This window comes from Rana temporaria, chromosome 2, assembly GCF_905171775.1.
Source record: "Rana temporaria chromosome 2, aRanTem1.1, whole genome shotgun sequence".
In the NCBI taxonomy this organism is placed as follows: domain Eukaryota; kingdom Metazoa; phylum Chordata; class Amphibia; order Anura; family Ranidae; genus Rana; species Rana temporaria.
Window position 1 is genome coordinate 48,868,136 of NC_053490.1, and position 27,715 is coordinate 48,895,850.

The following is a 27,715-nucleotide window of genomic DNA, read 5'->3' on the forward strand; positions in this document are numbered from 1 at the left end:
GTGTATGTATGTATGTATGTATGTATGTATGTATGTATATATGTATATATGTATATATATATATATATATATATATATATATATATATATATATATATATATATATATATATATATATATATATATATAAATATATAATTTTGTTCCTTACACACACTGACACTTTAAAATCTGGTCATAATGTGCAGGGCTTAGCCCTCAAACACTTTTATACTTGGCCTCTAGGGATTTTCCTAAATAGCTTCTCTGTTGGGTGTAAAGTAAATAAAACCTCCAGAATACCCTGAGCTGATGTTACAAGTTTTGTTTATGGCAGAGGAGCTATCCTTCCTGCTATTGTTTCTTGGAGGACGGCAGATATAATAGAAGGATTTGGTGATAAGGAAAGCAAACACAACTCATCCATTCCCCTACTGACCTCAGTGCTGTTACTTGTCAGGCTTGTGTTCTCTATACTGTTGTCGTTGGCAAAATCACAAACGCAAAGCTTGTTTTTCACCACCAAGTGGAGCCCATTTGGAGGATCGGGGCCTCTGTCGGGGTTGATGCCACTGCCGAACACGAAACTTGCCAATGCGTGGTAGTGAGCCAGCAGTACCACCGCATGCACCAGCTCAGCCAGCGACCAATTGTTCTCTCCCGTCTTCACCAATTTCTGTAAAAGATGGAATAAAAATGGAGTAAATACATGTCATATATATCCCAATTTTATAGTGCTGCCAGAGGAATTAAAAAGCACCACCCACCCTCTTTATACAAAGTATCCCACAGGATATACCCAGGCGGGCTTATTTCGGTTTTTAATGTGCTTAAATTTATGAACCGAAAATATAACAGGGGTGGAGGAACGTGATTGTTTTTTTAAAGAATCATGACCTTAACCCGATGAATTTGGGATGAATTAGAGCGAAGACTGTGAAAACTACCACCGCTAGCGGCCAAATAGTGCCGCAAAATTAGCGGTAAAGTGCCGCCACCGCACCTCCTGCCCCAGTGTGAAAAGGGGTCTTAGTCCGGATGAATCTCATGAATTGGGAGTGTAACTTTTGGAATAGAAGTTTTGGAAGGTTTTCTGGGGAGTGCAAAAAAATATATAAACATTTCGGCAATATACCGTATTTATTGGCGAATAACACACACTTGTTTCCCCTAAAATCAGGGGAAAATCCTATGTGCGTGTTATACGCGGGAGTCTCTCCTGGAAGTGGGTGCAAATACCTGTATTATACAGGTATCTGCACCCCCCCCCCCAAAAGGTGCCAAATGTGACACGGGAGGGTTCCGAAAAGCGGAAGTTCCATTTATGGGTGGAACTCCGCTTTAAAAGGGTTGTAAAGGTAAATGTTTTTTCACCTTAATGCATCCTATGCATTAAGGTGAAAAAACATCCGACGGTACCGGCCCCCCCCCCCGAACCCCCGTTTTACTTACCTCATTCCTCGAAAGTCCCGCGCGCGTCCTTGTGATCTTCTTCGGTTCCCAGCCTGGCCGTTGATTGGCTAGGTTGGACGGATTGATAGCAGCGCAGCCATTGGTTGGCGCTGCTGTCAATCACATCCGATGACACGGTGCGCCGGGGCGGGGCCGAGTAATACAGTCGGCGGCTATGCCCGCCGATGTATCACGGCAGCGCGCCCGCAAACGCTTTCCACCATGCGAACTCGCTCGCATGAAGGTGGAAAGCTTTTGCGAGGAGGAGCCGAGACAGCCGCCGAGGGACCCCAGAAGACCGGATTCGGGCACACTCTGTGCAAAACAAGCTGCACAGTGGAGGTAAGTATAACATGTTTGTTATTTAAAAAAAAAATAATAATAATTCTGCCTTTAGTTTTCCTTTAAGTCGCACAAATATTAATGGCTATCATTGGAAAGCATGGGGAACGACTTGTCATGCAACTTTGATGTCCACAAATGTGAATGGAGCCTTAATCAACTTCTGTTTGTTACACTTCGCGCACTTTTGTCCCATACAAATTGTAGCAGATATAAAAAACGCCCGAGTCCCTGGCATGTTCACACACCTGTATGTGCTCTTTTGTTATTAGCCAAGGCCTGTGTGCAAGAAGCTTGTTGATTTCGTTAAGGTTTTTCAGCCGCTGTGGCACATACTCCAGGCCGTTCAGCCATTCTGATGATCCCCCTGTGTTCAAGAACTCATCTACGTGCATATTTATCAAGTACGCACACTGATGTCGTGCTGCAGCCTACAAGGGAAAAAACACAACCATGATAGTTAAAGCTTTATAGATTTCTATAAAAACATATGATAATGAGCATGAAATAAAAGGAATGCTCCCACTCACTATTAAAGTAAATGCACACCGATCAGCTATACCTTTATGACCATCCAACTAATATTTAGTAGGCCCCCCTTTTGCTGCCAGAACAGGCCTGTCTCATCGAGGCATGGTCTCCTGTAGACCTCTGAAGGTATGCTGTGGTTATCAGGCACCAAGCTGTCAGTCGCAGATCCTTTAGGTCCTGTAAGGTGCAAGGTGGGGTGCTTTTTTCTGCTTCCAACATATCAATTTCAGAGACAACAAGTTTACTTGCTGCCTAATCTATCCCACCAACTATCAGATGCCATTGTAATGAGATAATCAATGCTATTTATGTAAACTTATCAGTGGTCATATAGGTATGGCTGATGGGTGTATATAATTCACAAACAAGACAACAAATGTGCATTCAAATGAAACCACACCGGACAACATCCACCATTTAAAGTACTACCGTGTTTCCCCAAAAATAAGACCTAGCGCTATGGTACTTTTAATACAGTCACTGTACTTTTACAAGACATTGGTTTACAGTGCACATTGCAGACAAGCTAAATTACAACAACATATTGCTTCTATGGCACACAGTCAGGTCCATAAATATTGGGACATCGACACAATTCTAATCTTTTTGGCTCTATACATCACCACAATGGATTTGAAATGAAACTAAGATGTGCTTTAACTGCAGACTTTCAGCTTTAATTTGAGGGTATTTACATCCAAATCAGGTGAATGGTGTAGGAATTACAACAGTTTGTATATGTGCCTCCCACTTTTTAAGGGACCAAAAGTAATGGGACAATTGGCTGCTCAGCTGTTCCATGGGCAGGCGTGTGTTATTCCCTCATTATCCCATTTACAAGGAGCAGATAAAAGGTCCAGAGTTCATTTTAAGTGTGCTATTTGCATTTTGAATCTGTTGCTGTCAACTCTCAATATGAGATCCAAAGAGCGGTCACTATCAGTGAAGCAAGCCATCATTAGGCTGAAAAAACAAAACAAACCCATCAGAGAGATAGCAAAAACATTAGGTGTGGCAAAATCAACTGTTTGAAACATGCTTAAAAAGAAAGAACACACCAGCAAACTCAGCAACACCAAAAGACCCGGAAGACCACGGAAAACAACCGTGGTGGATGACCGAAGAATTCTTTCCCTGGTGAAGAAAACACCCTTCACAACAGTTGGCCAGATTAAGAACACTCTCCAGGAGTAAGGATGAGCTCCGGTGTGTTCGCACAGTCAACGTGATTCCGCTGAAGAAGTCCTGTACCTTGGACGATACGCGTGCGGGGGGTTTCCATTGATGTCAGGACCGCCACCCACCTGTTTTTTTTTATCTTTGTATGCTTACTTATCATGCACTAGGACATAGTGCATTGTTTGTGAGTAATTTTTTAAATAAATGTATATTGTATTTTGGTCAAATGGAGAGCACTATGTGTTTCCTTTATACTTTTCCATATTCCATTTGTGAGTTTGTCTGGTGACCATCCATCATCTGATGACCCTGGAGAAAAGGATTTTTGAGGAGAAACCACTTTCACTATTACCCCTTCTTAAGGGACAGCGTGATAGACCTGCTGTTCATACAGAGGTCCATATGTTCAGGTGAGCGGTTTGCACTTCTGGTGGAGGAAACACATTTGCTGTGTCCTATGGTGATTGACCCGAGTACCCCATTTGACTGTCCAAGAGGCCTGTTAATACCTGTGGCTCTTCCACTCTGATTTTATGGACTTTATTGTATTTATTTTATTTTTGTGTTTTAGCGCTGCACTGCTTTTTTTTACATGCACGTGCAGAGCCTGCCAGGAAGTCGGCACCGTGCTAATCACAAGCTAGGAGACATTGTCCCCGATGCTCAGCTGCAGAGTTGGGAAATGTCTCCCTGCCTGTGATTAGCGCAGCATGGTGCCGACTTCCTGGCGGGCTCTGCACGTGGACTGTGCGAACACACCGGAGCTCATCCTTATGCAGGGGGTAGGTGTATGTGTGTCAAAGTCAACAATCAAGAGAAGACTCACCAGAGTGAATACAGAGGGTTCACCACAAGATGTAAACCATTGGTGAGCCTCAAAAACAGGAAGGCCAGATTAGAGTTTGCCAAACAACATCTAAAAAAATCCTTCACAGTTCTGGAACAACATCCTATGAACAGATGAGACCAAGATCAACTTGTTACCAGAGTGATGGGAGGAGAAGAGTATGGAGAAGGAAAGGAACTGCTCATGATCCAAAGCATACCACCTCATCAGTGAAGCATGGTGGTGGTAGTTTCATGGCGTGGGCATGTATAACTGCCAATGGAACTGGTTCTCTTGTATTTATTGATGATGTGACTGCTGACAAAAGCAGCAGGATGAATTCTGAAGTGTTTCGGGCAATATTATTATCGGCTCATATTCAGCCAAATGCTTCAGAACTCATTAGACGGCGCTTCACATTGCAGATGGACAATGACCCGAAGCATACTGCGAAAGCAACCAAAGAGTTTTTTAAGGGAAAGAAGTGGAATGTTATGCAATGTCAATCACCTGACCTGAATCCGATTGAGCATGTGTTCCACTTGCTGAAGACAAAACTGAAGGGAAAATGCCCCAAGAACAAGCAGGAACTGAAGACAGTTGCAGTAGATGCCTGGCAGAGCATCACCAGGGATGAAACCCAGCGTCTGGTGATGTCATCGCGTTTCAGACTTCAGGCTGTAATTGACTGCAAAGGATTTGCAACCAAGTATTAAAGAGTGAAAGTTTGATTTATGATTGTTAATCTGTCCCATTACTTTTGGTCCCTTAAAAAGTGGGAAACACATATACAAAATGTTGTTTGTTTCATTTCAAATCCGATGTGGTGGTGTATAGAGCCAAAAAGATTACAATTGTGTCGATGTCCCAATATTTATGGACCTGACTGTAGGTCTGTGATTATGGTTCTTACGGCACTGGAAGTTATACACTATATTGTCAAAAGTATTGGGACACGCACATGAACTTTATTGGCATCCCAGTCTTCGTCCGTAGGGTTCAATATTGAGTTGGCCCGCCCTTTGCAGCTATAACAGCATCAACTCTTCTGGGAATGCTGTCCACAAGGTATAGGAGTGTCTATGGGAATGTTTGACTATTCTTCCAGAAGCGCATTTGTGAGGTCAGGCAGAGATGATGGACGAGAAGGCCTGGCTCGCAGTCTTCACTCCAATTCATCTGAAAGGTTAAGGTCAGGACACTGTGCGGGCCAGTCAAGTTCCTCCACCCCAAACTCATTCATCCATGTCACAAATGTGTTTCTGAAAGAATGGTCAAACATTCCCATAGACACACTCCTAAACCTTGTGGCCAGCCTTCCCAGAGGAGTTGAAGCTGTTATAGCTGCAAAGGGTGGGCCAACTCAATATTGAACCCTACGGACTAAGACTGGGATGCCATTAAAGTTCAATTGCATGTAAAGGCAAGCGTCCCAATACTTTTGACAATATAGTTTATCTGTAAAGTCTCTGTGTTTTAAGTGATCTATCAATGCCACACTCTACTAACAGTTAAATTGTAACAAATCGTAAAAGATATAGCAAGGAACAAAATAACCAAATGTATCTTACATTAAAAAAAAACTCAGAAAATTAGCTAGCTGTTATGTGTCATCACTATATTTACTCTTGTTTTAACCACCCCCTGCCAGTTTCACAGGCTATGAAAACTCTGACTTTATCTTTCTCTACATGTGCTCTTTCCAGAAAGATTGTTTGTTATCATGCAAAGCTTACATAAGGCATACATAATAGCGCATTCATGTCAGTGGAATTTTTTTTTTTTTTTCAAAACCTGTGATCAGCTTGAGCAACAGAGATTCATGTTACTGAGAAGCCCAATCAAGGGACTGGTTGCATGTCCCCATGCAGGTAGGTTAGGCTGTGGGAAGAGTCAGACCAGGTAGGTGCTAGCAACAGAGATAATTGAAGAAAAAGAGAGAAAGGAGGAATTGGAGAGAGGGGCAAGAGAGAACTAGAGAGAAGAGAGAGAAACAGGAAATAAACTGGAGTATGATAGATTGTAAGAGAACTGGAGAGGAAACTGGAAAGAGCAAACAGAAACTGGGGAGATGAAAGAGAACATGAAAAACGAGAGAGGAACTGGGGAGAGGAGAAAGGAACTGGGGAGAGGAGAAAGGAACTGGGGAGAGGAGAAAGGAACTGGGGAGAGGAGAAAGGAACTGGGGAGAGGAGAAAGGAACTGGGGAGAGGAGAAAGGAACTGGGGAGAGGAGAAAGGAACTGGGGAGAGGAGAAAGGAACTGGGGAGAGGAGAAAGGAACTGGGGAGAGGAGAGAGGAACTGGGGAAAGGAGAAAGGAACTGGGGAGAGGAGAGAGGAACTGGGGAAAGGAGAAAGGAACTGGGGAGAGGAGAAAGGAACTGGGGAGAGGAGAAAGGAACTGGGGAGAGGAGAAAGGAACTGGGGAGAGGAGAAAGGAACTGGGGAGAGGAGAGAGGAACTGGGGAGAGGAGAGAGGAACTGGGGAGAGGAGAGAGGAACTGGGGAGAGGAGAAAGGAACTGGGGAGAGGAGAAAGGAACTGGGGAGAGGAGAGAGGAACTGGGGAGAGGAGAGAGGAACTGGGGAGAGGAGAGAGGAACTGGGGAGAGGAGAAAGGAACTGGGGAGAGGAGAAAGGAACTGGGGAGAGGAGAAAGGAACTGGGGAGAGGAGAGAGGAACTGGGGAGAGGAGAGAGGAACTGGGGAGAGGAGAGAGGAACTGGGGAGAGGAGAGAGGAACTGGGGAGAGGAGAGAGGAACTGGGGAGAGGAGAAAGGAACTGGGGAGAGGAGAAAGGAACTGGGGAGAGGAGAAAGGAACTGGGGAGAGGAGAAAGGAACTGGGGAGAGGAGAAAGGAACTGGGGAGAGGAGAAAGGAACTGGGGAGAGGAGAAAGGAACTGGGGAGAGGAGAAAGGAACTGGGGAGAGGAGAGAGGAACTGGGGAGAGGAGAAAGGAACTGGGGAGAGGAGAAAGGAACTGGGGAGAGGAGAAAGGAACTGGGGAGAGGAGAAAGGAACTGGGGAGAGGAGAAAGGAACTGGGGAGAGGAGAAAGGAACTGGGGAGAGGAGAAAGGAACAGGGGAGAGGAAAGGAGAACTGGGGAAAGGAACTGGGGAGAGGAGAAAGGAACTGGGGAGTGGAGAGAGAAACTGGGGAGTGGAGAGAGAAACTGGGGAGTGGAGAGAGAAACTGGGGAGTGGAGAGAGAAACTGGGGAGTGGAGAGAGAAACTGGGGAGTGGAGAGAGAAACTGGGGAGTGGAGAGAGAAACTGGGGAGTAGAGAGAGAAACTGGGGAGTAGAGAGAGAAACTGGGGAGTGGAGAGAGAAACTGGGGAGTGGAGAGAGAAACTGGGGAGTGGAGAGAGAAACTGGGGAGTGGAGAGAGAAACTGGGGAGTGGAGAGAGAAACTGGGGAGTGGAGAGAGAAACTGGGGAGTGGAGAGAGGAACTGGGAAGAGGAGAGAGGAACTGGGAAGAGGAGAGAGGAACTGGGAAGAGGAGAGAGGGACTGGGAAGAGGAGAGAGGGACTGGGAAGGGGAGAGAGGAACTGGGAAGAGGAGAGAGGAACTGGGAAGAGGAGAGAGGAACTGGGAAGAGGAGAGAGGAACTGGGAAGAGGAGAGAGGAACTGGGAAGAGGAGAGAGGAACTGGGAAGAGGAGAGAGGAACTGGGGGAGAGGGGAGATGAACTGGGGGAGAGGGGAGATGAACTGGGGGAGAGGGGAGATGAACTGGGGGAGAGGAACTGGGGGAGAGGGGGAGAGGAACTGGGGGAGAGGGGAGAGGAACTGGGAAGAGGGGAGAGGAACTGGGAAGAGGGGAGATGAAAGAAGAACTGGGGAGAGGAACTGGGAAGAGGGGAGATGAAAGAAGAACTGGGGAGAGGGGAAAGGAAGTGGAGCTACCAGAGAGACTGGAGAGATGAGAGAGAGAGAGAATTGGACTGATGAGCGAGGAACTGGGGAGTTGAGAGAGAACTGGAAAGATGAGACAGGAGCTGGAAACATGACAAAGAAATGGAAACATGAGAGGGAAACTGGCGGGACGAGAGAGGAGCTGGTGGGACGAATGAGAAGGTACTGCCAGAGAAGCTGGCGGGACAACAGAGGAACTAGAAAGATGAGAAAGAACCAAACACATGACAGGTAAACTGGTGAGATGAGAGAGGAACTGGAAAACATGAGAAAGAACTGGAAACATGAAAGGGAAACTGCAGGGAAGTGAGAGGAACTGCAGGGAAGAGAGAGGAACTGGAGGGAAGAGAGAGGAACTGGAGGGAAGAGAGAGGAACTGGAGGGAAGAGAGAGGAACTGGAGGGAAGAGAGAGGAACTGGAGGGAAGAGAGAGGAACTGGAGGGAAGAGAGAGGAACTGGAGGGAAGTGAGAGGAACTGGAGGGAAGTGAGAGGAACTGGAGGGAAGTGAGAGGAACTGGAGGGAAGTGAGAGGAACTGGAGGGAAGTGAGAGGAACTGGAGGGAAGTGAGAGGAACTGGAGGGAAGTGAGAGGAACTGGAGGGAAGTGAGGAACTGCAGAGAAGAGAGAGGAACTGGAGAGAAGAGAGAGGAACTGGATGGAAGAGAGAGGAACTGGAGGGAAGAGAGAGGAACTGGAGGGAAGAGAGAGGAACTGGAGAGAAGAGAGAGGAACTGGAGGGAAGAGAGAGGAACTGGAGAGAAGAGAGAGGAACTGGAGGGAAGTGAGAGGAACTGGAGGGAAGTGAGAAGAACTGGAGGGAAGTGAGAGGAACTGGAGGGAAGTGAGAGGAACTGGAGGGAAGTGAGAGGAACTGGAGAGAAGAGAGAGGAACTGGAGAGAAGAGAGAGGAACTGGAGAGAAGAGAGAGGAACTGGAGGGAAGAGAGAGGAACTGGAGGGAAGAGAGAGGAACTGGAGAGAAGAGAGAGGAACTGGAGGGAAGTGAGAGGAACTGGAGGGAAGTGAGAGGAACTGGAGGGAAGTGAGAGGAACTGGAGGGAAGTGAGAGGAACTGGAGGGAAGTGAGAGGAACTGGAGGGAAGTGAGAGGAACTGGAGGGAAGTAAGAACTGGAGGGAAGTGAGAGGAACTGGAGGGAAGTGAGAGGAACTGGAGAGAAGAGAGAGGAACTGGAGAGAAGAGAGAGGAACTGGAGAGAAGAGAGAGGAACTGGAGAGAAGAGAGAGGAACTGGAGAGAAGAGAGAGGAACTGGAGGGAAGTGAGAGGAACTGGAGAGAAGAGAGAGGAACTGGAGGAAAGTGAGAGGAACTGGAGGGAAGTGAGAGGAACTGGAGGGAAGTGAGAAGAACTGGAGGGAAGTGAGAAGAACTGGAGGGAAGTGAGAGGAACTGGAGGGAAGTGAGAGGAACTGGAGAGAAGAGAGAGGAACTGGAGAGAAGAGAGAGGAACTGGAGAGAAGAGAGAGGAACTGGAGAGAAGAGAAGAGAGAGGAACTGGAGAGAAGAGAGAGGAACTGGAGAGAAGAGAGAGGAACTGGAGAGAAGAGAGAGGAACTGGAGAGAAGAGAGGTGAACTGGAGAGAAGAGAGAGGAACTGGAGAGAAGAGAGAAAATCTGGAGAGAAGAGAGAGAACCTTGGGTATGAGATATATTGTGAGAGGACTGGATAGACCAAAAAAGAGAACTGGAGAGGGTGGAATAAAGAACTAGAAAGCGAGAACTGGAGATAGAGGAAATAAGGAAGAAAGAAAAGGTAAAAGAAAAGGAAAAGTGTGACAGTATGTATAAACTTTGCAATCCATTACTAATCTCTAACCCTGATTCCAGTTTTTTTACATTTCTAACAACCTAAAAACTTTTAATATCTTTCATGGTAAAATGCAGAGGAACAGATGTTTTTTCCTTAAAGCAGAACCAAACCCACCGATTTAACAGTTACATTCAAGAAATGTCTTTGGTGATAACTGTCACAGTTACCAGTGTGCTTATGTCAGCTCTTAACTGAACATTTAAGCTGCTAAATGGCTGGTGTCATAGCTGATCATGTGAGGCACCACTGTCCTCAGCTGTAATGACAAGGAGAATTTGATTGCACTTGACTCATAAATCTTACATTAATGGTCAAAACAGCTAAATGCTTTCCAGGGGCATAAAAAAAAAAAAAAAGTGTGCAAAGTTTTTTTTTTTTTTTTTTTTTCAAGAAAGCAGCCACAACCTGAGCAGCGAGAATGACCTTTGCCGTGTGAAAGCAGTGGTCTCTCTACAGAAATCCGACCTGTGCGCCCTGGCGAGTGAGAGCTTTCCAATAGGAGGAAGCATGAGTTTTTTTGATTGCAGAGCTATAGGTCTTTCTCAGTAGGGGGATTGTCGGACCCCCACAGATAGATCACTGCTTCCACATAGAGAACAAGGGTCTTGCTCTACAGCATGCTGGCAGGGGACAGGCTTTTCTACCGCAGCTCTGGCTGCTTTCTTAAGAATATAAACTGTGAGGCCCCTTTCACATGGGGCGGATCAGTAATGATCCGCCCCGTGAACCTCAGCTTGCTCAGCGGGGAACGCTCCGTTGATCCCCGCTGAGCCGGCGGATGACAGGGCGGTCCCCGCACACTGTGCAGGGGCCGCCCTGTCTTTTCTCCGCTATCCCCTATGGGGGGGATCGGATGAACACGGACCGTCTGTCCGTGTTCACCCGATCCGATCCGCCAGACGGATGGAAAAGTAGGTTTTTCCTCCGTCACACTTTGGCGGATCGGAGCGGGTCGGATGTCAGCGGGCATGTCACCGCTGACATCCGCGGCTCCATAGAGGAGCACAGAGCGCCCGTTCAGGTTCCCCAAAAAAAACTGTCAGGCGGACCTGAACGGGCAACCCGTGTGAAAGAGCCCTAAGACTTGGCATGTCTTGTTTTCATACACCTAGAATGATTTTAACCTATTTTGTTTAATTAAAAAAAAAATAATATTGGGCTTTACGTGAGGTAGTAATTGTAAAATTATAAAAAACACAAATATTTCATTATATGACAATTTTACATAATAAATCATAGTATAATATTTTTATTTTCTAAATAGGTTCCTTTAAGCTAGTGCATTGTTGGTTCACATACATTTTCCTTCGATTTCCCTTCTAAATGTTTTTTTTCTTTGTTTTCTTTGTCTGAATTTCTCACTTCCTGTTCCTCCTCAGTAAGCTGTTCTGGCTGACTAACCCCCATGGATGATGGGGGAAAGCTTACTGAGGAGAAACAGGAAGTGATAAATTCAGACAAAGAAAAAAAAAACATTTAGAAGGAAAATCGAAGGAAAAGGTAAGTGAACCAACAATGCACTAGCTTAAAAGTAACCTATTTAGAAAATAAAAAACGACATTGCCACAGAGAAGAACAGGGAAGGTTTGTTTACAATCACCTCTCCCCGTTCTTCAGCTCCGGTGACCCGATCGCGGGACACCCGCGGCGATCAGGTCCGTGGGTCCCGCGGGCGGGGTCACAGAGCTTGGCTGGGCTCTTAAAGGGGACATATATATATATATATATATATATACACGTCCATGTGCCCAGCCGTGCCATTCTGCCGACGTATATCGTTGTGCGGCGGTCCTTAAGTGGTTAATAAACAAATTAGCTTTTTCAAAGGGTTAAGGGTCCAAGTAGTTACAAGTTGATTGTCACCCTGCAACATATTTTGTTTATCATACAGCAACTTGAAATGCAATAAATCATTTTACAAAATTCAGCTTTATTAAAGGATGTAAAAACTTATTTTAATAAAGAAAAAAAAAAAAAATGAAAACAAATATATAAATAAAAAAGTAAAATAAATACTTGCCATGATAGCAATGTAGTGTCTGTAATGATAAGGCAGGGGTCCTTCCATACGTAGCATATAAAACTGCGTGCGGAGGAAGGATTCCAGATATTGTGGGTGGAGGCTCATGACTCGTGTGATGTTATCCAGGCGGCCGGACGTGCTGTACTCTTCCACCAATCGGTTAACAAGTGTAACCACATCATTGCTTTGGCCAAACTGAATGAGAGAGAAGAACACTTGAGACATTTCCTTACACAAGCAGTCCCCATAACCTCCAGAACTACATAGAAGAAGAAAAAACGGATTCACATTCAGCAGATTCCAGATATAAACCTTCCTGAGGCCTATGCTGGCATTGGACAACCATCCAAACCCTTGTATACATTATAATGGATGGTAGAAAAACAGAAAATGAACCTTATCAAATCCTGATAATTCTGATCACATTTTCAAATATACCACCGATATGGAAATTCGGATATTACCCGTTATAGCAATAGGTTTATAAAACCTAGAGGGTTGCCTAAATGCAAATGAGCTGATCTATTAAAGGATTTACTCAGAATAATTTTCTGTCTGTATCTCTCCTTCCTGAAAGTACATCTAAAGCTACATTTTTTTTTTTTTGGGGGGGGGGGTTTGGATGGGGTATTGCAGGGTTGAGAGCGCTGTCAGCTTTTATTTGCTATCGTCTTTGTCCTATTGATTCACTTCCTGTTCCAGAGATACAACAGGAAGTTAGAGGAAATCGATTTTAAGTGAAGGGAAATGTCCTTTGAGTGTCACCAGAACATGTGTCCATATTAGAAGATTTCTCTTCTGTTCCTGTTCCAGAGCAACTGTACATTTTTTTTATATTTTTTCCTGCCCTCATGATGATGGTCGCAAATAGAGAGGGACAAAGGCTGAAATAAAAGCACTTCCACAGTCTAACCAAAGCCTAAAAGAGAATTTTTGGTTTTAGATGTAAAGTATGTTAAAGTGAACGTGTGCCCAGTCTATGCACAATAAAGTATTTACAAATTTAAAAACAAACATTCTAAAACAAGGCCACATTCACCTCTGCAGCCTTAGGTATTGTGGAAAAAAATGATCTCTTAAAGGGGTTGTAAAGGTTTATTTTTTTTTATAAATAACAAACACGTCATACTTACCTCCACTGTGCAGTTCGTTTTGCACAGAGTGGCCCCGATCCTCCTGTTCTGGGGTCCCCATGAGGCTCTCGCGGCTCCTCCCCGCAATAGCTAACCCCCTCTGGGAAGCTCTCTCTTGAGGGGGTTAGCTTGGGGGCGCGCTCCCGTGTGATACAGTCGGCGTCCATAGACGCAGAGTGGATGACTTGGTCCCCGCCCCCCGGCAGCCGTGCCATTGAATTTGATTGACAGCAGAGGGAGCCAATGGCTGTGCTGCTATCAATCTATCCAATCAACGAGGACGCTGGGAACGAGCAGAGCAGGTGAACAGGCTCAGGTAAGTAAAACGAGGGGGGGGCCCGTAGCAGCGAGGTGTTTTTTCACCTTAATACATAGGATGCATTAAGGTAAAAAAACACGAACCTTTACAACCCCTTTAAATATCACAGAGGCACTGAAATCACAGCTCCTTTCCTCTTTCTATAGAGAGCTGCATCTTGGCCAGATGACTAATGTAAACAAATGGCAGGCATTGTATGCTGTTAGAGACCACCTGAAACCTGAATTTAGAGCTTTTAGGGCTCCAGCACATGACAGCCATATTTAGCAGTGTAACATAAATTTGGGCACAGTCCCCATCAGGGAGCCAAACATTTTTGCACACAGATGTCTATAGAAAGGTTGGTATGAGGCTATGTCCTGCGTGATGAAAAACTGAGCTGTCAAACTGACAGCTCAGTCCTGTGGATTACACAGAGAGATTGCATTTCTCCCGGTGTATCCACTGGTGCTGCGCTGTCCATGGGACAGCCGCCCTTCTCTGTATCAGGAGTTCTGTATGCTCCTGAAAAACAAAGCAGAGCACATAGCTGTCACAGAGAGTGATGTGTTTTCCCTATGGAATCTGCAGGACTGACTAATTAGTTTAACAGCGCCATTCCTGCTCTGCACTATTGCAGCTTTCATTTGTGAATTACTGTTATGTGTGCATTAAAAAAAAACACCCGTTTAAACATTTTTGCCCTTATTAATCCTCAGCGACCCCCAATTAGTTATTCTTTATTCCCCTAGTGTCGTATTGATTTTTAATTGTTTCAGTGTAAAGGTTTTAAAATTAGCATTCATTCATGTATCTAGCACCACATCTCTAAAAATACTTTGGCCCGGATTCACAAAGCACTTACGCCGACGTATCTTGAGATACGCCGCGTAAGTGTAAATATGCGCCGTGCCCATAAACTGAGATACGCCTGAAAATAGGCTTCATCCGACCGATGTAACTTTCCTACTCTGGCGTATCGTGGGCGCATATTTACGCTGGCCGCAAGTGGCGCTCCCATTGATTTCCTATTCAAATATGGAAATGAGGGAGATACGTAAATTCATGAACGTACTTGCGCCCCGGCGCATAATATATGCGGTTTGCGTAAGTCGTACGTCCGGCGTAAAGTTATTCCCCATATATGAGTCGCAACTCATGCTAAGGTATGGACCAGGGAACACAGCCGTCGTATTTTACGTTGTTTACGTAGTACGTGAATAGGGCTTGGCGTAGGTTACGTTCACGTTGTAGGCAGTGACCCGGCGTATCTTAGGGAGTAGTTCCGACGTGATTCTGAGCATTCGCACTGGGATACGTCCACGGGACAGCGCATGCGCCGTTCGTTTTAAGTACTTGTATGGCACTCGGCCCATCATTTGCATTGGGTCACGCCTCATTAGCATGGCTCACGCCCACTTCCACCTACGACGGCTTACGCCGAGGGAACCCAGCGCAGTTTGGGAGCTTTGAGAATTCGGTGCTTGCCTCTCTGCGCTACGTCGGCGTAGCGTATATTAGATACGCTACGCCGGCATAAATATGTGCCAATGTATGTGAATCCGGGCCTATGTCCCTAAAACTTGATTTATAAAAGGGCTAAATTGTAGAATAAAATTGGTATATTCATTTTTTTTTTTTAACCCTAAAATGTGTAGTTTAAATTTTAATTAACCCTTATTATTTTTTCCTTTTCTTAGCTTTTTTCACGGCGGTGAAATTTGCATAATTTTTTTTATGTAGTTCTGAATTTAACAGCTTGACAGGAATGCACTTTGGCATCCTCGCTTTGGGTGTCCATTGGATCTTGTCTCAGCACTATCCTAAAAAAAAAAGCAGAGACTTGACCATAGTTGGTGCCGAAGGCCAGATTCACAGAGAAACTCATGCAGTAAAAACCCCCAAATGAACCACAAGTAAAGCAAGTCTTTCACATCCATGATAGAAATTAAGGGAAGCAGACTTCCTAGCCTTGAGCTAGAATCCCAGATTCCGAGATGCCCCATCCATTGGAACCTGTTTTCTAACAGCCATGCTGGTAAAGAATATGTTACCCCAGCATTTCATGCTCCTGATGCGTGTCTGTGGTACTATGTACTTTTGTTAAAGAGTATCCTGTTCTCTTTGTATTTCTTTCATTGGTGTGAAATACCTGGTAATCCTACCAGTCCCCCTGCTCTCCTATTTCAAACTGACCATGCTAGGCATAAGAGCATATTCATCTAAGTGTGGTTATTTTCTGGCTGTGCTGGGATAACAGCCTTCCTGTCCTCCAATGACCAAACTTGTACTGATACACCCCCATACACTGTGAAGTCAATGTACTGATGTTTCTCCACCTCTCCAAGCTCCTTCTGCAGCTAAGAACAGAGATTATGTGATCACTTAAAAAACAAACAAAAAAAAACACAACACCTGCGGGTATAAAAATCACTCTCCAAGGTCAAGATGATGCTGGCTGTGGAAATCAGTCTACGTCTCAAATTTTCAGGGCTGACAAGGTTGGAACATGCACTCTACCTCTCTTGCCAGGAAGAGATTTCTGGTTCCTCCCTCCTGGTTGATATACATCACTGTAGAGTTGTGCAGCTGAATCTGGATAAGATGGGCATCCAACAGGTTAGTCCAACGCTGAAGGGAGAACCTAATAGTCTGAAGCTGCAATATTAAGAGACAAGACTCCTTTGATGACCAAGTCCCCTTGCTAAGGTGTCTCGGACCCACCCTTTCAAAAAGATGGTAAGAAAAGATTCCTCGACTCCAGAGCCATATTCCTGAGCTATCATAGCCTCGTCCTTGGTAACCAAATTGGCCTGTCCAAAGACAGAACTGATTTGTCGCCCGACAGAATATTACGTTGCAGGGGGTGGAGTGAAATTGGGCACCAGCAACTACTACAAAGGGGCCCACCATCAGTCCCATGTCTCTTGTGTAAAAGTGGAGAGCCGGGGGGGCTTCAGGAGTGAAGAGTTTGAATCTGAGACCGGAGAGTTTGAAGCTTCTCCTGGCAATGGAGTACTCTGACCCGAGATGTGTCCAGGATGGGACCCATACACTGCAAGCACATATTACAAATTTGGTCGATTCCATCCAGAACTTGTGGACCAGAATAAAGACCTTCAAAGTTTTGAGGTCCAGGATAGGTTTGGGAACAGTGAACAGCTTTGACTAAAATCACTGGAACGGCTCCATGGCAGAGACTGGCATTATGACACCATGTACATAGAGCCCAGAAGAGCATTTTAGTCTGTGAAGAGACACAGGAAGGTTTGAGGGGCAGGGGCAAGGGAATCAAACTTTTTTTTAGCCTTGGGACACCATCTCTCGGACCCAAGCATATGTATTGCAATATGCCCAAGGTAAAAGCCATCTCTTCAATCTGACAAAGTGGAAACGCACCTACAAGAAAATGAAGGTATTTGGCAGACTTGGAGTACTGGATGGGTTAGAGGTCCACAATGCTGAAGTTGAGGAAGAGGAGAAATGAAAGGGTCTCTTCTTGACAGTAAGAGAGGGAGACAACTTCACAGTCGGCTCCTTAGGAGTGCTCTTACCACCAGTAACATCCTTAATCAGAACATCTAGGGCTGGTCCAGAGAGGTGTTGCCCCTTGAAGGACATGTGGATCAAATGCTTGTTACTCATTAGCTCCACATTCCAGGATTTCAGTCGAAGTGCCCTGTATGTATGTTCTGATAGGAAACTCATGCGAGTGGTTTCAACTGAAGCTCAATGTCCCAGCCATCTTCTCTGCGCTTCCACGAGCACAGGATCAATGGTTAAATCATTTTTAACGATTTTGCAGTCAATATCTGAAAAAGTAACATAACAACCTGCACTAGGTACAGGGCCAGACCTGCCAAGGAGAAAAAAAGTTCTGCTTTCTGGGAAAGAAGATACATTCTCAACTGGAATAGTAGGCACCTTGTTAATGGGGCAAGAGATATGGCCAGATCCACAGAAAGGATAGACCACGTCTTAAATGGCTATAGGGCCATCAACCACTTAGGGGGAGCAACCAACCTATTAGGGCACTTCCAATCTTCGTATAGAAACAGTTGTAAAAGCACATTCAAAGAGAATGGCTTTCGCTCCTAAGGGGTCCGATATGACCCAAGGCTGAAAACAGCACTAGAAGATGCAAATTAACTCATCCTCCAGTTTCAGGTTGGTGCACACACCATCAGTTAGGGCCAAAACGCTGCCTTTTTTACCTGGGAGTAATAGCAGTAGACCGACTCATCAAGGGTAAGCTCTGACAAGAACTTGAGTGTTGCTGGTGATAACTCAGGAGTGCGATTTTGGCCTCTAATATCAGCGATTGCACATAACTGGGTAAATTGTGTCAAGAAATCCTTCATGACGACTGTAACGGTCACCACCGTTTACGACCTTCCATCAACTAAGACAGCTCATCTGACACACAGACAAACCAGCAGGCCTCCCATTTTCCCAGAATCAAGACGATACACGCAGCTCTGTACTTGTTTCAAATGAAGACAATTTTATTGGTTTCTTTCAGTCTTATATACAGTACAAGGCATTGAAGGAACAATCAACTCCCCACCCACACACTAAGGCTAATTACTAAACATTCCTTTATTAACAGCATTACAAACAAAACACCATCACACAATGCTCTCTTTCTAATCCACATCCCCAGACAGACGTTCTGTCTCCAACAAGTATATTCCACACATAAACAGTATTTAGCATATATAATTAGAGGTCTGGGAGAAGACCTTAATTAACACCTGTCCGTTACAACACCTTTACACAAGGACACTGAAATATCTTCCAGGCCCTGACTCAATTAGCATGTCACTAGTCAGGGCTAATTATAGAATGCGTCACTATTGACTGGTTGGGCCAACATCTTGCAGTATCTCAAAATCCTGCAATACGAACTATCAGTGATGTCCCATCTCATGTAATACATGAATTATGATTCACTTGCCACCCCATGCCCAAAGGGCACAGGGTGGACTCAGACCCAAGAGTTATCAGTGACGCTGACACAGGAGTATCCCCCATTCTCACAAAGTCTCTGGGTGTCCCGGGTCATTCCGTTACAACGACCACAGTAAAAAAAACTCGGCTGAGAGTGCAGATGACCCAGCTACACTTCAGAGAGCCTAGGAGGACTTCAAAGATAAGAAAGAGAGACTAACAGGAGAGAGCAACATGACTCCATGATGCAGAAATCAGTAGCCGCCCTGCAAGCAGCCACCAACTAGTAAAAAGTGAGCTGGGTGCACCCAGGACAACGAGGACTGTCCACATGTCTAGAATCAGACATGACGCAGTGGCAAAGCAGTTAGGCAACATACAGGCTTCAAAGTAAGAGGCAAGGACTCAAGTACTTGAGAAACCCTGGTATGAGTCAGTTACCGGAGGGTCAGATGGCTGGAGGTGGCCAAAGTCACTGTAGACAAGCAGTAGGAATGAATTAAAAAAAAAGGGAGGTCCATGTGGCAACACGAGCTGTAGCAAGGAGATACTTCAACATTGTATGACAGGAACAAGAGCACAGAGCGAGTGGGCATGACACTTCACCCAGAGGATGGCATCAGCACTCAGTACAACAGTTTTCACCCCTATAATGGCAAATGATAAATCTTGGTATCTAGCAACCAATAAAAATGAGGGAGCTTCCAGTTCTTGGCCCAATCAGCCTACTCACCAATTGAGTCTTCAGAGACAGGGCAAGCACAGAGGCACATCTAACCAGAACAAAGCCTGTGAAGAGCCCCAGGTGGAATCCTGTGCCCGAAGGTCATTTCTAGGCTAGGCTGGCTAGGAATGACCATGGTGTATATGACCATGCTGGATAGCTTCTGACTGGAGGTGAAACCTCCAGTAGAAATGTAGAGAATAGTCTTGACTATATAAAAAAAAAATGCTAATAAAAACACAAGAGTCTTTACAAGAACAGAGATGGAGAAAGAATGTCCCAGAAGGACATTCATCCTTCTGGGACATTAGCAAACAACTGAAGCAAACTTGTAGTTGAAGGGGGCAAAACCCTGGGCTGGCCTACAGGTTTTGTTGTTTGCGAGTGTCCAATCCTCCTGTTGGCGGCAGTATATCCCCAAGATTAAGACACCCAGTGTCCTGCGCAGACAAAAAAGAAAGAACAGCATTAAAATATCAGTTATGAGTCATGTCTCCTTTGTAAACAGCATTATTTTCCCTAAGCATCCAAGTGTCAGGAATGAGGCCAAAGGAGTGTCTGTGTTTTTTGAAAAAGCATATTTTAAATATTGCTATTAAACACAGTTTTCTAAATGTGGTTTGCTGGTTATCCTTTTTAAAAAAACTGAATTTTCTTTTCTTCTATTGGGAACAAAAGTGAACCTATTATGTTCACAAAAGTGGTGCGACTGCAGAGAAGGAATTGTTTTTAATTAGACAGTCCCTGCCTGGTAGAGGAGCTGCGAGATAAAAGAATCAGCAACATATAAGTATTGTACAGCACTCACAAGCCAGAAATAAAACTTCTTTATATGATAAGCAAAAAAGATTCCCATGAATGTATTCATACAGTATGTAAGTGTTGTCAGCCATGCTTGAGTTTTGGGGTTCAGACCCAGACATCCCTGCCAATCGGCAACAGAGGACAGGACTTCATAAATGAAAATCAAACTTTGATTTAATCTTTTAAACTGTCCATGAAGTAGACCCACCCACATCAATAATGGGGCACGGTTACTAACATCAGGACATTTCCTACTCCTATTGGCCACAGTCTGGCCCCTACAAAGTCTAAGGCCCCGTACACACGACCAAACATGTATGCTGAAACTGGTTCGCGGGCCAGTTTCAGCATACATGTTCGGTCGTGTGTGGGCGCGAGCGGGCCGAATTCCAGCAAACATTTGCCCGCCGGGCCTTTTCCCAGCAGACAAATATTCCTGGACTTGTTTTAAAACCGTCCGCTGGAATCCTGCCCGCTCGGACATGTACGGTCGTCAGTACAGACCTACCGTACATGTCCAGGCGCCCGCCGTCCCTCGCATGCGTCGAATGACTTCGACGCATGCGTGGAAGCCTTTAAATGGCAGGCCCGCCCACGTCTCCGCCGCGTCATCGTCGCGGCGACGACGCGGACACGCCCCGCGTATTGCTTACGCGCGGACTTCTGTACGATGGTGTGTACAACCATCGTACAGAAGCCCTCTGGCAGACATGTACGGTGAAAACGGTCCGACGGACCGCTTTCACCGTACATGTTTGTTCGTGTGTACCCGGCCTAAGGCCTAGTACACACGAGAGGATTTATCCACGGATACGGTCCACCGGACCGTATCCGCGGATAAATCCTCTCGAGGATTTCCACGGATTTGGATCCGATGGAGTGTACTCACCATCGGATCCAAATCCGCGCCGAAATCCCCTCGCGATGACGTGTCGCACCGTCGCTGCGATGATGACGCGGCGACGTGCGCGACGCTGTCATAAAAGGAATTCCACGCATGCGTCGAATCATTACGACGCATGCGGGGGATCCCTTCGGACGGATCGATCCGGTGAGTCTGTACAGACCACCGGATCGATCCGCGGGAGCCAATTCAAGCGGATAGATTTGTAGACATGTCTACAAATTTTTATCTGCTGGAATTGGGAAATTTCCGCGGATAAATATCCGCAGGAATGTACACACCATAGAATCTATCCGCTGAAACCGATCCACTGAGATTTTTCAGCGGATGGATTCTATCGTGTGTACGGGGCCTAAGGAATAGTAAGCCAGCACAATAAAGACATGGGCCCGGATTCAGAAAAGAGTTACGTCGGCGTATCTCCAGATACGGTGTTGCAACTCCGAATGCAGGCCGTCGCATCTCGGCGTCCGATTCATAGAATCAGATACGCGTCAATGTTGCCTAGATACGAGCGGCGTAAGTCTCCTACGCCGTCGTATCTTAGGGTGCAATAGTTACGCTGACCGCTAGGGGCACTTCCCAAGACTTCCACGTTAAATATGCAAATTAGGTAGATACGCCGATTCAGAAACGTACGTCCGCCCGGCGCATTTTTTTACATCGTTTACGTAAGGCTTTTTAGGGGGTAAAGTTACCCCTGCTCTATGAGGCGTAGCCAATGTTAAGTCGGGCCAGCGTTGAATTTTGCGTTGTTTACGTCATTTGCGTAAGTCGTTCGCGAATAGGGCTTTGCGTAAGTTACGTTCACGTCGATAGCATTGACTATTTGCGGCGTAATTAGGAGCATGCGCACTGGGATACGTTCACGGACGGAGCATGCGCCGTTCGTTAGAAACTTCATTTACGTGGGGTCACACTTAATTAACATAAAACACGCCCACATCTTCCAATTTAGAATTAGGCGGGCTTACGCTGGCCCTTATACGCTACCCTGCCGTAACTTCGGGAGCATAATCTTTCTGAATACCATACTCGCCTCACAAAGTTACGGCGGCGTAGCGTATAGGAGATACGCTACGCCCGCCTAAAGATACACATTTGTATCTGAATCTGGCCCATGGTCTGGGGAGTCTGGTGTTGAGGAACTCAAGTGACCTGCACAGATTCTTTTCTTCAACCTAATTAAATATGTTTTGGATGAACCAAAATGCCGATTGTGATCCAGGTCCTCTCATACAACAATCAGTACCTGACCTCACAAATGTTCTTTTGGCTGAATGGACACAAAATTCCCAGACACACTCCAAAGTCTTGTGCAAGGAGCCTTCCCAAAAGAATAGAGGATGTTCTAGCCACAAAGGGAGCCAATTCCATATCAGTGCCCATTGCTTTGGAATTAGATGACCAACAAGCTCATTTAAGTGTTATGGCCATTTATCACATAGAATAAATCATATGTACAAGTTGCCAAATACCATAGCTGGGTCCGGATCTCCATATTACTGAAGCAGTACAGCTGAGCCAAAACCCCAAGCTAAGTGGCCAAGGGAAGTGCAAAGCCACACTGATAAAGTCATCACTCTGCTCAGTGGCGGTTAGTGCTCCATTTTATTTTAGGGGGAACGGAAAACAAACAATGACACCAACTCCCCCCCCCCCGTAGCTCGCTCGTCCGCCCACCAGATCCGCACTTACCCCCATCTAGGTCGTGGCCAGCTTCAGCTCCTTCCTGCATCTCCTCCTCCTCGGCAGCTTCCCCAGAGTCTCCTCCTCCTCAGCGGCCAATACAGACGGTTCTCCTCTTTGCCAATCAGGTTTTAAGACCCACTTCCCGATTGGCCCGGAGGAGAATCAGGAAAACCATAGCAAATATTAATTTTGCGCCCCAAGCTCACCCTTTTTTAAAGCCAAGCCTCAGCCTCTAATCATTAAAATCCATTAAAATCTATGCGTCCTGCATGTAGATTAGGGGCCGGGTGCATGGATTAGAGGGGTGGCGCCCCTGATGGACGGGCCGTCACTGCTGCTCACTCTTATACTTGGTAATCTCTAAGGGCCAGATTCTCGTAGATCAGCGTATTGTTGTGCGAGTGTAACGTATCCTATTTACGTTACGCCTCCGTAACTTAGACGGGCAAGTGCTGTATTCTCAAAGCACTTGCTCTGTAAGTTGCGGCGGCGTAGCGTAAATAGGCTGGCGTAAGCCCCCCTAATTCAAATTTGGAACAGGGGGGCGTGTTTTATGTAAATAACTTGTGACCCGACGTGATTGACGTTTTTCACGAACGGCACATGCGCCATCCGTGGAATATCCCAGTGTGCATTGCTCCAAAGTACGCCGCAAGGACGTATTGGTTTCGATGTGAACGTAAATGACGTCCAGCCCCATTTGCAAACGACGTAAAATATAAAAAATTTGACGCGGGAACGACGTCCATACTTAACATTGGTACGCCGCATGTACGCCACCATATAGCAGGGGTAACTTTACGCCGGGAAAAGCCCAACGTAAACGGCGTATCTGTACTGCGTCGGCCGGGCGTACGTTTGTGAATTCGCGTATCTAGCTAATTTACATATTTCTAGGCATAAATCAGCGTACACGCCCCTAGCGGCCAGCGTAAATATGCAGTTAAGATCCGACGGTGTAACAGACTTACGCCGGTCGGATCTAATAGAAATCTATGCGTAACTGATTCTAAGAATCAGGCGCATAGATACGACCGCCCAGACTCAGAGATACGCCGTCGTATCGCCTTTGAGAATCTGGCCCAATGTGTTAGATTAATACAAGAACAAATTAAGGTACTTAATACAGCTTTAGGGCCCTTTCCCACGTACTGAACCTGTGAGGATCCGTACCTTTATCATCCGCTTGCTCAGCGGGGATCGCTCCGTTGATCCTCACTGAGCTGGCAGATGACAGGGCGGGCCCCGCACACTGTGCAGGGACCGTCCTGTCAGATCTCCGCTCTCATCTATGGGGGGGATCGGATAAACACGGACCGTCTGTCCACTTTCATCCAATCCGCTTTGCAGACGGATGGAATAATAGGATTTTCCTCCGTCTGCAGAATCGGACCATAGCGGGGACCGATGATATCGGGTGTCAGAGGATGTTCATCCGCTGACACCCGCTATCCCATAGGGATACATGTATGTCCGTAATTCATCCAAAAGCGGATGCATGAAATATGGACATACTTCGGTAGATTCACAAAGAGTTAGGCCGGCTTATCAGTAGATAAGCCGACCTAACTCTGAATCTACGCCGGCGTTTGTTTAAGCGTATGCTCAAACAGACATACACTTAAACAAAGCTAAGATAGGACGGCTTGCACCGTTCTATCTTAGCTTGCAATTTTTCTGCTGGCCGCTAGATGGCGCCTCCATTGCGGCCGGCATAGATTATGTAAATTAGCTTTTACGCCGATTCCCGAACGTACGCGAGCCCACCGCAGTCGAATTACGTTGTTTCCGTAAGGCCTTAGGCGGCCTAAATTTATTCCACCTATGAAGTGGAATAATAATGTTAAAGTATGGCCGCCGTTCCCGCCGCAAGGTTCGAATTTTTTACATCGTTTGCGTAAGTCGTCCGCGAATCGGGAGTTACGTCGTTTACGTACACGTCGAAATCAATAGGCCCGTACGGCGTACTTAGCCGCAATGCGCACTGGGAAATGTAGTCGCCCGGCGCATGCGCAGTAGCAAAAAACGTCAAAAAACGTGAGGTCAAGCCTCATTTCCATACAACACGCCCCCCGGGTCATTTGAATTAGGCACCCTTACGCCCGCTCGTTTTAGGCTACGCCGCCGTAGATTAGCAGGTAAGTTGATTGAAAATCACTACTAGCCTAGATAATTTACGGCGGCGTAGCCTAAAAACACTAGGCTACGCCAACCTAAATTTAATCCAATCTACGTGAATCTACCTAACTGTCTGTACGTGTGAAAGTGCACTTGCTTAAAAATTTATTTTATTAAGCACATACAGTGATTCTTTAAACATGGATCTGATGTTTAGCCTAAATACTGTGCTCCCTGACATTGAAAATGAAAAGAGAGATCTATCACAGCACACATTAATTGTAATCCTTGTCCCTTTACAGCCCTTCTGGGAGTATTTTTAGTTAGAATATACACACAGAGCCTATATTCTCCGACTGAATGGAGCTGCAAGCTCAGCAGGCCTCTCACTTTACTAGACAAACCCAGTGACCCCAATCACACAGAAACGAGAGAATTACAGAGCGCCATGACAGAGACAGGAGGGGGAATGCTGTATATCAAAAAGGCAGCTCCTGTCTCTAAAGGGCATGTCCAGCCAAAACTTTTTTTATTCTGGTTTTGGATACAGAAGGGAAATATTAGAACTCATGTGTTTTATGCTCTCAGGGTTCCATTTTGGCTATGCAGCTTTTGGGATCAAAACTAAACACAGATGAAGCATGCATAGAGGAAATCGTTTAGGCCCTTTTCACAAGGGTGCCACCGTTTAGCCGACTCCGCTTGCTCAGTGGGGGGATCGATCTGCTGATCTCTGCTGAGCAGGCGGATGACAGGTTTGTCTCCGCCCACTGTGCAAAGCGGAGACGGATACAGTCCCGCTCTCCTCTACGGGAAAATCGGGTGACAATGGTCCGCCAGTTCGTTTTCATTTGATCCGCTAGACTGATGGAAATTAGAAACACCACCCATCTGGATTTTGCAGGCAGGATTGGATAGCGGCGGATGTCAGCGGACAGGTCACCGCTGACATCCGCCGCTCCATAGGGGAGAGTGCAAAGTCCGATCAGGTCCACCTGAAAAACTGACAGGCGGACCCCGTGTGAACGATCCACCAGTCTGTGCCGTGCTATGTTGTATTTTATTGTATCTATTATGGTTTGATAAAGAGGCAGACCCTCCTTGAAACGAGTAACCACAGCCACACACAAAATCACTTCCTGAGCCACATGTTCTCAACTAGGGGTCGACCGATATATCGGCAGGCTGATATATCGGCCGATATTTGGCCGTTTTGGAGAAATCGGCATCGGCCGATTTTTATCCAAATCAGGCCGATATTTTACAATTCCCGCTAGCGGTGCCACGGATCCGGAGTTAGGCCGAAGCCGCAATCTTTCCTGATGCTGTGACCGCGGCGGCAATCCGCGGTCACAGCATCAGGAACGACCGCGACTTTGGCCTAGCTCCGGAGCCGTGGCCATCTTGGTACACCCAGCGCGGCGTCCCTCCTCTGTTTACGCCCACAGAGGAGGAGGGGCCTGCGCTCGTGGGACACTCTGGTGTCTGTACTACGGGGGGCGGGGGGTGTCTATACTGGAGGAAGACTGGATTTGGGAGACCTTGCCGGGAAGACTCTGACTGCATGCTTGATTGGCAGACCTGACTGAGGAGTGGTAATATTAGATGCGCTTGCTAGCTAGCTAGAATTTCAGTTTATGATTGCTTAAATATTGTTGTGGGTTTGATAGGTATTTGTCTTCTTAGGTGCAGAGGCTGTAATATTAGCCAGCATTGAGTGTTGCTGGTACAGGTCCAGTGCCATCTTCCAGTGCCACCATCCAGTGCCAATTAGTGCCACCTTCCATTCAGTGCCATCTGTCAATGCCACCTCCCAGTGCCAATACCAGTGCCACCATCCAGTGCCAGTTAGTGCCACTTTCCATCCAGTGCCACCTGCCAGTGCAATCCAGTGCCAACTAAATCCATCAGTGCCACCTGCCAATGCCAACCAGTGCTAACTATTGCCACCCAGTGCCACCTGCCAGTGCCAACCAGTGCCACCTGTTAGTGCCACCTGCCAGTGCCAACCAGTGCCATCTGCCAATCAGTGCCACCTGCTAGTACCATCTTTCAGTGCCATCTAGTGCAACCTGTCAGTGCCTATAAGTGCCTTCTGCTAGTGCCATCTTCCTTCCAGTACCAATTAGTGCCACGAGCCAGTGCCACCAATTAAAAAAAAAAAAAATCGGCATCATATATCGGCCATCGGCCGCCCAGATTTCTAAATATCGGCATCGGCCAGAGAAAAACCCATATTGGTCGACCTCTATTCTCAACCATCGGCCACCTAGTGGTCTCCCGTGCTCTCCAGGGTTCCCATCCACATCCATAGGCTCCAATGACAGCTGATCCCCTCTTGGTTCTCCTACATCTGAATGATTAATGGACCATCAGACCAATGTGAGGTGGAAGATCCACATTTTATAAGGCTCTTAACCCTTCCGTAATTTGCTACTTACATAGCTTGCTGCCCCTGGTGGTGTCTCCTTTCCATTACAGCTACAGGTGCTGCAATCCATCACAAGGTAGAGCTCATCCTGTTCTGCGAAGATCTATCCCCAGAAGCTGACCTTGAATGATATTTCTACATGTGCATGCCTAATATCACTACATTGTCTTGTAAGCTGCCAATTGTCGTGTGAATAAATACATTTCTTATACTGCTACACTCAGATGTGCTCTCTGCTGTCCTCAACTGTGCTATATGGCTGCACAGTATAAGGAAGGTAATGACACCAAGACGTCTTCAGTGTCACTGCCCCACCTTCTCTTTGGACTATGCCCACCCAGCACTCACTTCTCTACTTTAATGCCTCATACACACGCCCAGTTTTCCCGTCATGACAGCTTTTGGCTGGGGAAAACTGGCCATGTGTATGCTCCATGGCAGTTTTCCTGACAGGAAAACCGCCGGAGGAAAAATTAGAACATTTTTTCTTTTCTCCTGCAGGGATTCCCAGCGGTTTTTAAGCTGGCAGTTTTTCTATGGGGAAAGCCTACATACACACGGCCGGGTTTCCCGACT

The 27,715-nt window shown here is 46.2% G+C and overlaps 1 protein-coding gene across 2 annotated transcripts in view; it reads right to left on the bottom strand.

Moving 5' to 3' along the window:
- The window catches only part of SESN3 (sestrin 3), a 183,512-nt gene that overhangs the window by 52,319 nt on the left and 103,478 nt on the right, over positions 1 to 27,715 (bottom strand). For both annotated transcript variants that reach the window (XM_040340173.1, XM_040340172.1), the window contains 3 exons: positions 12,083 to 12,280; positions 2,022 to 2,204; positions 419 to 655 (listed from right to left, as the gene is read on the bottom strand). In XM_040340173.1, coding sequence (XP_040196107.1) covers positions 419 to 655; positions 2,022 to 2,204; positions 12,083 to 12,280 — 618 coding nt within the window. The remainder of the gene's footprint in view (positions 1 to 418; positions 656 to 2,021; positions 2,205 to 12,082; positions 12,281 to 27,715) is intronic.